This window comes from Astyanax mexicanus, chromosome 1, assembly GCF_023375975.1.
Source record: "Astyanax mexicanus isolate ESR-SI-001 chromosome 1, AstMex3_surface, whole genome shotgun sequence".
Lineage (NCBI taxonomy): Eukaryota > Metazoa > Chordata > Actinopteri > Characiformes > Acestrorhamphidae > Astyanax > Astyanax mexicanus.
The window spans coordinates 22312220-22324272 of record NC_064408.1 but is presented as its reverse complement, the minus strand read 5'-3'; the positions used below and the strand labels follow the sequence as shown (position 1 = coordinate 22324272).

At 35.4% G+C, this 12053-nt stretch overlaps 2 protein-coding genes across 4 annotated transcripts in view; one reads left to right on the top strand and one right to left on the bottom strand.

Moving 5' to 3' along the window:
• The window catches only part of ttc33 (tetratricopeptide repeat domain 33), a 75550-nt gene that overhangs the window by 62286 nt on the left and 1211 nt on the right, over positions 1-12053 (bottom strand). Inside the window, exon 1 of one of the 3 annotated variants that reach the window (XM_022667863.2) lies at positions 658-703. The exons of 1 other annotated variant lie outside the window; for it this stretch is intronic. The gene's annotated coding sequence lies outside the window, so the exon portion shown is untranslated. Of the gene's footprint in view, positions 1-612; positions 704-12053 lie in introns of those variants that run through there. One more of the 3 variants, XM_022667862.2, reaches the window with a different exon arrangement.
• On the top strand, positions 4640-11316 carry fbp1b (fructose-1,6-bisphosphatase 1b). Its single transcript, XM_007258081.4, has 7 exons — positions 4640-4950; positions 6420-6582; positions 6891-6983; positions 7153-7293; positions 7551-7688; positions 9086-9205; positions 10945-11316. The coding sequence occupies exons 1-7, from the start codon at positions 4781-4783 to the stop codon at positions 11131-11133; spliced, it is 1014 nt and encodes a 337-aa protein (XP_007258143.1). The 5' UTR covers positions 4640-4780; the 3' UTR covers positions 11134-11316.

Below are 12053 nucleotides of genomic sequence, written 5' to 3'. Positions count from 1 at the left end.
GCTTATTCCACCAAATATTGATTTCTAAACTCTTAAAACTTTATGAATTTATTTATGAAACAACAATGTTCATTTTACTCAAACACATACCTATAAATAACAAAATCAGAGAAACATATTCAGAAACTGAAGTGGTCTCTTAATTGTTTCCAGAGCTGTATTTAACTTGTATGTATGTGAATCCCTCATTGTTAGGGACAGGTAAGTTAAAATGCTAAGATAGTTTCTAGCTATCCTAGCTAGCTATAGCTAACTAGGCTAACTATGCTAAATCCACTAACAAACCAGGTGTGACAGTCGTGTTTTGTTGAACACAGCAGCAGATTAATGTGATCTGAGACCTGTCTGTCTAACATGCGCAGTTTCTAACGCTACAGTCGATCCTTTCAGGCTGGTCTGGTTAGTTAATGCTGCAGGACTGGCCTGTGCAGCTGTAGCTACATGCAGCTGTAGGTTAGCTAGTGGAGTCTGTAGCATGAGCTTTACAGCAGCAGAGCAGCGTTAAACAGGCAGTGTCAGTAACTACAGCACACAGAGGAGTTATAACAGCGGTCAGTTTTCGGGTACTTTACCCCCTGCATATCTCAGCTAACCCAGCGTTCACATACTCACACTAAAGCTTCTGTGAAACCCGACTCAGACCCGCCATACACTCACCCGGAAGAGCAGCACGTAAACAAACCCGCTTAAAGATACAGCGCGGGCTGGGATTTACAATGCGCATGCGCTTCAACCACTGTTAAATTGGTTATCAATGGTTAAAGTGGTATCAATGGTAAAAATGGATATTTCCTTATATGTAGTTTATATACTTCTAAAATAACAGCAGATGAGATATTATTTTTTACATTATATTATAAATATATACTTATTTATGTCTTTATCCTCATAAACCATTGATCATTTGTATATGGCTATATAACTATATAACTATTATTCTCGTTTTACCAGCTGTTATTTTGGAACAATACATATCTAATCTATAAGGAAAGAACACTGTCCTATGTACTTTAACAATAACATTTTCAAATTAGTGAAAATCATCATTTTATTTTTTTCTCTGAGCTAGCTAGTCATGTCTCTCACTCTGCAGCAAATTTGGAACTATAGGTTAAACATTGATTTTAAAAGGGTATGTGTTCTATTCCTAATATTCTTCTTTGTTTACATAAAGGCAATTACAAGATTATAGATGCTTTTTCAGGCAGCTATTTTCTCATTAATATATTCCTTAAGTAACCTTCAGACTCCTCAACGCACAAGGTTACCGCAAGGTTACCCCAAACACACTCACACAAACAGAACTTAACACCCCCCCATACCCCCCCCCCCCCCCCGTTAACACACACAAAGACTGAATTTCACCCACACACACACTCACACTGCTGCACACATTGCTGCCACTCTCAAAACCAAACTATCTACCTCAGTAACTGCTGTGATTATATATGTTCTACATGTTACAGTATGTTACACAACTCTGCACCTTATCCTCACTATACACTTTATTATACCGTATCGGTACTGCACTGTCCTGTCTTTTAAATTGTCTCGTCTTTTGTATTTATCGTATTTATTGTTATTTAGTGTTATAGTTTCATGTTTCATCGTCACTCCTGCACTTTATGTTGTCTATTGCTTATTGTTCCATGTTGCACCATGGTTCCTGAGGAACGTAATTTCACTACACTGTGTACCTGTGCTCAGTTGTAATGACAATAAAAGCCTCTTGAATCTTGACTTGACTCTTGAAATACTCACCTTAAAAAAGGATCAACTGTCAAATGACAAATATGTTCTCAATAACAACATAAAAATAACTGCTTTATGCAATTTTGCTTCTTGTTTAAAGTGATGCATATGTTTTCTTTAAAGAAGCAACTAAATGAATTGAACACTTCTTTTTTATTGTGTAATGTTTTGCTCTTTTTGAATTGATCTTTTTTTTTTAGACTTGAACAGAATATTTGATAAAGAAATTCCTCTCCAGTACCGATATGAATGGCCTGTTATTTGATCATAAGGAAAGATACAATTTATAATAAATTTGATTAAACTGTTAGCTAAATATTAAATTCACAAGATGAAATTTGTGAGGAAATACCCTTATGAAAAAACATTTATTGATACAGACCTAAATAACTTTATACACACTTTCTAGATCTCTTTCAGTAATGTTAGAAATATGCTTTAAAATTTTTGCTATAATCAATAACTTTACTATGATTCATACTAATCAAGCTAAGAAAGTATAATCAATTGCATTACTATAAGCCCAATTACTTATAAAGTTAATGAAGCATAATTAAATGCATTATAAATAAAAGTGTGACCTAGAGGTCAGCTAAAGGGAAGGTGTTGACATGTTACGAGAAGAGCGGAGGAAGGCAGCTCAGACAGTAGCAACAAGCTACTTCTCTATTTTAACTGTCTTTAACTTGCAAAATCTGGCCGTTAGCTCCTGGTCGTTAAGACCAGCCAGTTGTTAGCCAAACTGTATGTGTAAGAGAAATGAATTGAGAGACAACTTCTGATCAAGACCAGCCAGAACCAGTTTTTTGGGGAACTGTCTCTAAGGTGCCTTCCTCCGTGACCTTGAGGTGTGGTTTGTGAGTGGAAGTGGTCCCCAGAGGTCTCTGTACAAATAAATTGTTAGGTGCACCTCCAGGTATCCAGTCTAAGTCATTTTCTTTTCCCATTGCAAACGAAATCGTGAGTAGCGCCAAGATAGAGCAGCCGAGGGCGTGCTCAACAGTAATCATGAAAACTCCCCTAACAAAGAGTGTCACCTGCAGAGATCAGAGTCTAAACAGGTAAGTCTTAAACCCAACTGGGTTTGTGCAAGACCTTGTAAACTAGCTGACCTGTCCAGTTACGCCAGTCCTTTTGTTCCCACTAGAGACGTGTCTCTCGGCACAAAATAAGCACTTTGATCTGAAAGCTGTACCTTGTCCTCGGGGGCTCATGAGTGCACAGCATGTTTTATGCTGAGCACTTAGTGTTCAATCACAACAGACAATAGACTAATCACTCAGGTATTCAATAAACAGTGGGTGAGAATGTGGGAATGAATATCAGTAAATGAATAAATATTTCAACATGCTAGTAATGTTCATTCTAGTTTGTTTAGGAGCTGAATAAATGACTACTTATTTTTAAATGTCCTACGTTATTTTGTCATCAGTGTGGTATCACAAAGAAATGGACATACATGTTAATCCCTCATTTTTATTTATCACTATGCGGTTGAATGTATACTGTATGCACAATGGGATTGGCATAGTTGTTTTATATATGTTACAAACTGTGCATTTAATCATAAAAACACATGATTAATAATATATACCTCTGGATGAAATTAAGAGACCACATCAGTTTCTGATTTTGCTATTTATAGGTATATGTTTGAGTAAAATGAACATTGTTGTTTTATTCTATAAACTACGGGAAAAAAAATCCCAAATTCCAAATGAAAATGAAATGACTGAAATAAAAAAAAGATTCTAAAGTAATAATAATATATAATTATTAATAAACCTTTACTGATATGAGTTGTGCTGTGTTCTAAATGCATGCACACAATACTGTCACTTTTTTAGTAAGAAAAAAACACTAACATAAAGAAATCTCCAAATTCACATGCTGTAACATTTCACTTCCCAACACGGAAAAGACCAGCTAATCTCGGGGCTAATTGTAAATAAAAAAAAACAAACATTAAGAAAGTTTATGTACTGTTAATTTATAATTCACAAAAAGGTAAAAACATGCATAACATAATTTACAGTTTGCAAAACATTAGGATCGCTTAAGCTGATTACGTGAAACCAACTAAGAATAGTTGAATTTTTTTATTTAAGGTGAATTTATTTAGCTTAGTTATATTGACCAAGTTTAATTATTTTTTAAAGGTTGTTGCTTTTTGGTGAGAATGTGTAGTTGCACCAACCATGCAGAGCAGTACAATTAGCAGTACAATTATTACAAAATGTGTAGTTTAGTCTCTTCTCAGATATAAAACACTTTAATCTTGGCAGCCCTCTTTAGTTCTAACGCTAGTTCTAAGTTTTTTTGGCTTAACGATGCATACATTAGCTGGTGAAGGCTAAATTTGCCATTCTAAACATTCTATGTTTATAGTAGCTCTTGTTTCAGCACCATTAGCAGCAGAGTTGGCTGCTCAGGTAACCAGAAAAACCTGACAGAAACCCTCCTGAAACCCACCAGACACTCTCTTTTTAAAAGTTAATATGGTTGGCTTTGTAGGGATGGATGCCAGAAGACTCTGTGCCTTGTGCTTGAATGTGTATACACATCCTTACTTCAGTGGATCACATAGTTAAGGGTCTCTAATTTAAAAACAGATAACACTAACACAGAGAAATACCTAATCTCACATGTTTTTACATTTTTACTTCCCAACATGGTCAAGCTCATAGCCCAGCTAATCTTGGGACAGATTTGAATGAGTGAAACGTGACAAAGCCAGAGTCTGTAAAAATGTACCTTCTAGGAGACCTTAGGTTGGAGTTAGCAAAGCTGCAGAACAACAAATGCCATAGTCCATGGACTTCGATCAGACCGATATCCTGCTTGACGAGATATGTGTAGAGCCCTCCTCCTGTCTGACTTTTGTCTGTGATTGGTTCAACTGAACCCACACCCCTTCCAAGTCCCTTCAAACACCAGCACTGATCTACTGCAAGCTTTCTGTGATTCTATGCCTGTGTGATACACCTGTAGTACAACCTGCGCATTCCCACACAGCCTACAGCTCACAATGTCGGACCGAGGAGCCTTCGACACCAACGTCATCACTGTGACCAGGTTTGTTCTGGAGGAAGGCCGGAAAGCCAAGGGAACTGGAGAACTGACCACTCTGCTCAATTCTATGTGCACAGCCATCAAGGCCATCTCCACTGCTGTCAGAAAAGCTGGAATTGCTAACTTGTAAGTTGCTTCAGTTGTATTTGTGAAATATAAAAACATAGCATACCACAGTAAAATATTGAGATTAAGAATAAGAATAGCATGATTAAGACCAGGGCATGCAAGCATACAATAGTGATTCTGGTGATGGTGATTAGAGGACGGTTTATGAGAATATACTGTATATTTGAGCTGAATTTTGAATTCTACTGTACAAAATACCATTGAATTATTAGAATTAGCTTTGTTTTTAGTCCACTTTTAAAAATGAATGGACCTTGTAGCAGTCAGAGCCTCTTCTGATTGCACGTATCATTGGCCCAAAGTCTTGATTACTCTGGGTTATTGATTAACACCACTAGTTTGAGAGAACAAGAACTTGAACAAACTGTTCAAATGTCCAGTGAGAACATGTATTTCTAAACTGGTCACTTCACAGGAGAAGGCAAACATGTTCTTTACTTTGAATGGAAATGAATGCAGATATTATTACAACAATTAAAATACTTTTTGAGCATTTCTATTGGTCTATTCATTCAATATTATTTGCACATATTATTGTTCAGACCAGCTACATGGTCCAAACTATGGAAAACTAAAAACAGACAAAAAAAATGAAGAAACATTAATTTATTGAAACCGAAGAAAATTTCAAATATATGTTAAAATGTAGACTTTTTACCTTAATACCCTGTGTCACAATACATTTACCTGAATATATAGTGGCTATTATCAGTACTTACAGAGCTGTGAACTACTGCAACTATCATTAACTGATGGGTAATCAGTTGATTATGCAACATTATTTTATTAATTTATTTTTACTAATCATTTAATCATTAATCATTTACACTTTGAACTAAACTACTCTATTACAAAAATATCAGTGATACATAATGCATTGTAAAACGTTATAATTGACATAAATAATACTGGAAATTGGGATCACTATAATAATTTGGGTAAAATCAAGTTTTTGGCACATTTTAAGTGAAGTCAAACATTTTTAAGAGAGCTATACCAACTAAGTGAACTGATTTTTTTTTTTATGAAATACGGTGACCTTATGTTTGGACAGTGCAAAACTCAAAACTTTCCTATTGGCTCTCTATCTTAGCTATATATTTGCATACTAGCCATTTTACTCTCACTCACCATCTGTGAGTAGTCATTCCCCTCAGGCAATCGTTTACTAAATGTTTATTTATATATGCTTACTAATATGTTTACATATTATGGTGTGTTGTCCTTGGATGGCCTAAATGTTTAAGGCTGTGAAAGCAAGCTACTGCTTTCATTGCTGTTTCATTGCAGTGTGGTTTAAAAATATTTTAATATTTTTCTTTAAATCTAGACATTGTATCCCTTTTTCAGTCATGGATTTTGATTTTACTGGAAGTTAAATGATATGTAAGCTAGTGTAGTTGATTGGTCATCTCATTACATACCCAATACCTAATCTATCTCACTTTGTTGCTCTCTTTGTTCAGGTATGGCATTGCAGGAAGTACAAATGTAACAGGAGACCAGGTGAAGAAGCTGGATGTCTTGTCCAATGATCTGGTCATCAACATGATCAAGTCCTCCTTCACTTCCTGTGTGCTAGTTTCTGAGGAGGATGAGAAAGCTTTAATTGTAGAGCCAGAACAAAGGGTGAGTGTGGATTTATGTTTGTTTTTGTACATTTCCATGATAGAAATGTCAGTAACCTATAAGTATTTTTTATTATTATTATTTTTTAGAAAAGCTACATTAAATTAAATTAAATTGTTCTGAAAGCTTAAATAACAAAAACACTTGGTGACTAGAGATGAGCATTGCGTGAAAGGATGTCTGTCAGGAGCTAATAAGTAAAATAAGGGGTGATTTTTAGTTGTGTGTATTTTTATACTATTTATGCATAAAGTTGAAACATTACAAAATTGTGAGCAGTAATATTTCATGTTTATTTTCCCTTCCAGGGTAAATATGTTGTTTGTTTCGATCCTCTGGACGGATCCTCAAACATTGATTGTTTAGCGTCCATTGGAACTATTTTTGCCATCTACAAAAAGGTAATCTTCATTTTAAAACTTCAATCATTATTTTTAACAGTAATCTTACCAATATCATGACACTATTTGTGAAGACATTTGCAAAATCCACAGGCTATACAGGCTATTTAAAAAACAATTCAATATAATATTTAAAATGTGTGTATGTGTGTGTTTATGTGTGCACCAGGAGAATGACAGTGAACCCACAGAGAAGGACGCCCTGCTGCCCGGGAGGAACATTGTTGCTGCTGGTTATGCACTTTATGGCAGTGCCACCATGCTGGTTCTTTCTACAGGTCAAGGAGTCAACTGCTTCATGCTTGACCCTGTGAGTCTGTTTGCACTGCTCATGTTTCCGTTTTATTGCCGGCATTTTTATCTTTATAAACACTTTATAAAACACAAAATTTGGGTACATTTGTTGTTTTTTATGGCTGTGAGACAGAAATATTTTAATAATTTTGTTAATAACTGATCCTAAAAAAAAAAAGTGCATTTAGGGTACATTTTATGGTATTTGTTTAGCTGAAAAAAACAAAAAACAAAAGACATGTTCTAATTAATTTAATTTCTGTCCATCTCCAGGCTATAGGTGAGTTTATTCTGGTGGACCGGGATGTGAAGATTAAGAAGAAAGGAAAGATCTACAGTCTGAACGAGGGCTACGCTCAGCATTTCTACCCAGACGTCACAGAATATCTACAGAAGAAGAAATTCCCAGAGGTAAGAGATCAGTCTTTAGAGATTCAAATCTTGTTTTAAATATTTTTATTGTGAAACATTACATTTAACACAGCACTTTCCTGGTGTTTAAACTGGTGTTTCTTTAAGAAGAATGTCACAGGCAAATAAAAACATCCACAAGACAGAAAACAGCACACACAGTACGAACCATCCTCCCCTCAACCCACCGCATGTTTCCCAGACCTAATGCCCCTGTCTACCCCTCGCTCTCTTGAGTGTATTGCTACATGGCTGCTTGGTTGGTGTCTCCATCAAGATAAGAGACCAAAGGTTGCCAGATTTTCTAAAAGTCCCTCAGCTTGTCTTTTAGGATAAATTTAATTCTCTCCAAGTGGGGAGTGTCTGTCAGTTCAGTCAAAAAGGGGTGCAAACCAGTGCAATGATAACTGATCAGTGATCAGTGCAAACCAGGCACACCTGCTGGCACTGGTATATAAGGCCATGTCAAGCAGCACACCCTGTCATACCTTTGTAGATGGATGACAAGTAACAGAGGTAACAAAGATCTCAAAAGAAAGCAAAGGCTCACAAAAATGGCAAAGATATCTTAAAAGAAGGGTTCAGAAAAGAAAAAAAATCTCAAAAGAAAGCAAAAAATAGGAGATCTCAAAAAAAGCAAGAGCTTCACAAAAGAAAGCAGAGAGATATTAAATGAAAGCCCTTACTGCCCCTATTTCATAATGACACCATAACCATGCTTATAATAAGAATAATAAGAATAATAATGGTACCACATTAAAATAAGACTACCCCTATAAATGGTTTATAAATGGTTTATTAACTAGAATATTAAGTATTATTGATTAGGTTGTAAATTCCTTAAAACCACTGATAAGCAGTTACAACACATTAATTAAAAAGGCAACAGTGATCCATTGTTTGCTTAGTCATTTAATTCAACTAAGTCGTTTAAAAAACGCAAAGTAAGATTTGACGGAAAACGGAAAGTAAGATCTGTATCTTAAAAGATCTGAGGTTTGACAGTAGAAATGAGTTTGCCATTTTTTAACCTCACTGTTGTCATTTCTATCCATGTTGTTATTTATTTATTAACTGCTTATTAATGAGTTTGTACGTATTTGCAGCCTAATTAATAACCATTAACGATCTATTTTATAAACCATTCATAACACCTTTATAAAGGTAATCTTATTTTAAAGTGGTACCATATTAATAATAATAATAATTAAATAATAATAATAATAATAATAACTTTCTATATTTCTGCATGAATATGATTAAAAACATCATCCAATCTTCAAAAAGAACTTTGTTACAATAGCAGTGTCTGAGGGACTGATCTCCCTCTGAAATTATTAAGCCATTTTTTTTTTCATTGATAATGTCTTAACAACTGTGTGCTGTTCCCTCTGCAGGACGGCAGTTCTCCCTATGGAGGGCGCTATGTGGGCTCCATGGTTGCTGATGTTCACAGGACGCTGGTTTATGGAGGAATCTTCTTGTACCCGGCTAACGTCAAGAGTCCAAAGGGCAAGGTGAGATAGTGGGAGCTACCCCTTTTTTTGTTAGAACATTAACTTTATGTACAGTAGACACTTCATGTGGATGTATGAAATCAGCCACTATATATACCCTTCACTCCATCCACATGCTTGACATTCCCATACTAGCAAAAAGACCATCAAAATGAGGTTCTCTAAAATCCCAAGAAAAGTTCTTTAAAAAATATTTTAAGCCCTATTCCTAGCCCCTATTCCTAGCAAAAGGGTTTTATCTGTATATTCAAAATAGATCCCATATGGTAGGGCCGCACAATACATTGTTTAAGCATGGTCTGGTGATGTCATGGGCCCTGCACTGTTTAATATTGTGATATATAACGTCAAAAAAAGAACATTTGCAATGTAATTTTTTTCAGTAGGTAAACTGACTTGTTACAAGTGTGCTATATGAATCCAATTTTAAGTTTCTTTATAGAACCATACTGAATTTAACCAGACCAAAAATTATTGAGACATTTAGATGGTTCTTCAAGTTCTATTGTATCTAAATATGAACATAGACTTTGCTAAATACCTCTGAAGAAGCAGTTTGTGTACTAAATGTGTAGTAAACATTAGTTTTTTTATGCTGATATATATATATATATATATATATATATATATATATATATATATATATATATATTTATTTTATTTTTTTTTTTTTTAATTCTCATGCTCTAATCCAATATTCACCAAGTTGTCACTGAACGGACAGTTAAGTCAACATATTGTGACGAGCGTGAAAAATTCATTGTCATAAGACTGAGTGTCAGAAATACAGCTCTTTATTTGAGAAAACAGAACTCTTTTACAAGCACATTGAAGTATCTATCCCGACTGCCCACAAACATTAAACTGAGCCAGCCCTATCTACAGCATGTGGTTCACCCTAACGGAGACCATCCAACATTTTCCCAACACAATCCCCACAGTAAATACAACACATAACAAACTGATAACAGCCACTTCTACTATTAATAACTACTATATTTCAGTAAATATGAGCAGAGTATATGCATCGTGGGAAACACACACGCACACACACGCAGCCCCTCCTCCCTGCACTCTGCTGTAGTGATGTGTCGTTCGCGAAGTGTCGTGCACTCTTTGAAGTGAACTATTGGAACCGGCTCCACAATGGGAGCCGTTTTAAGATCCTATTTGGGAGCCATTTGTCGTTGCGCTTGTGCCGACAGTTTTTTTCCAACGTCGTTTTTTTTCCGCCCTCCCTCAGTTGGTCCGCATGTGAAGCGTGTGCGCCACACATCTGACCAATCACACGCAGCTTTCAATTACGTGACGGGGAAAATTTGTCCACTTTGTTATGCAGCGTTTTTACTAATCAAAAGTGCTTAAAAATGTCAATAATGAAACAAAATGTTATAAAACTAGGTTTAAGCTTAAGGTTTAAGATTAATTAATGATTATTAATAGCAAATAAAAAATATATATGGGGAGCCATTTGGGAAAGAGCTGGCTCTCCACAGTAAGAAGAGCCATAAGAGCCGCATCTCAAAATAGAGGCAAAAATCCCATCACTACTCCGCTGCAAACACAAAACGCAGTGGTTTGATTACAGCCTTTTGCCGGTCGCCACAATATATAATATTCCAATATTCCAATCTTTTCATTAGCAATATCAATTAAATCCACATTTGCTTAAATTTGTACAGATTTTCTGATTTTGACTGATCATGACTCTTCTCTCTCTCTCACTATCTGTGCTTTAGCTGAGGCTGCTGTACGAGTGCAACCCCATGGCCTTCATCATGGAGCAGGCTGGAGGAATGGCCACCACAGGAGCCATGAATGTGCTGGACATCCAACCCGACAACATCCACCAGAGGGTCCCGGTCGTGCTGGGTTCCCCTGATGATGTGAAGGAGTACATCACCATTTTTAAGAAACACGCCAAGTGAACCTCCTACTTACCCTGATTTATAGCAGGACTGAGAAACAGACACTAAGATCTGGAGTGTGTGTGTGTGTGTGTATGTGTGTAGGTGAATGCAAGAATTGGTTGTTTGTAATTTTACACTCCAGCCATAAATAAAAAAAATAAAATAAATACAATAAAAATGGTAAACTCTTTAAACATAAAAGTCTCCAACTGTTGTTTTATTCTTGCTGCACCACTAGAGGGAGTTAAAGATCCTCGTATTGGAGGATACCTGATTTACAATGTGGCAATTACTCATCACTTCAGTTTCTGAATCAGTTTCTCTGATTTTGCTATTTATAGTTATATGTTTGGGTAAAATGAACATTGTTATTTATTCTATAAACTACGAACTACATTTCTCCCAAATTCCAAATACAAATATTGTCATTTAGAGAATTTATTTGCAGAAAATAAAAAAATGGCTGAAATAACAAAAAAGTTAATCAAATTGCAAAGAAAAGAAGTTAATTAAGTTTTGAGTTCAGAAATTAATATTTGATGGAATAACGCTGGTTTTTAATCACAGTTTTCATGCATCTTGACATGTTCACCTCCACCAGTCTTACACACTGCTTTTGCATAACTTTATGACACTCCTGGTGCAAAGCAGTTCAGCTTGGTTTGATGGCTTGTGATCATCCAAAATAAAAAAATTAAAAAACATTCCTTATTTTATTTTTCATTTTGAATATAATACCAAACCAAACAAATCCAAACAAAAATGAGAAATAAAATATATTTTAATATTACAACCTTAACCTTAAAATATCACAGCTGTAATCTTGTAATAGTACGACTTCATTCTCTAAGTGAACTGTTTTTATTTGGGCCACTTCAAAAAAAAAAAAACAGTTCACTTTGAGAAGAAGTCATAATATTACAGGAACAGGAAGTCGT

Bases quoted from the DNA above. Each gene is read 5' to 3' on its own strand.
- fbp1b (XM_007258081.4), top strand. From the start codon at position 4,781: ATGTCGGACCGAGGAGCCTTCGACACCAACGTCATCACTGTGACCAGG. The intron at 7,294-7,550 runs GTGAGTCTGTTT...GTCCATCTCCAG, and splicing joins ACTGCTTCATGCTTGACCCT to GCTATAGGTGAGTTTATTCT. The intron at 9,206-10,944 runs GTGAGATAGTGG...TCTGTGCTTTAG, and splicing joins TCAAGAGTCCAAAGGGCAAG to CTGAGGCTGCTGTACGAGTG.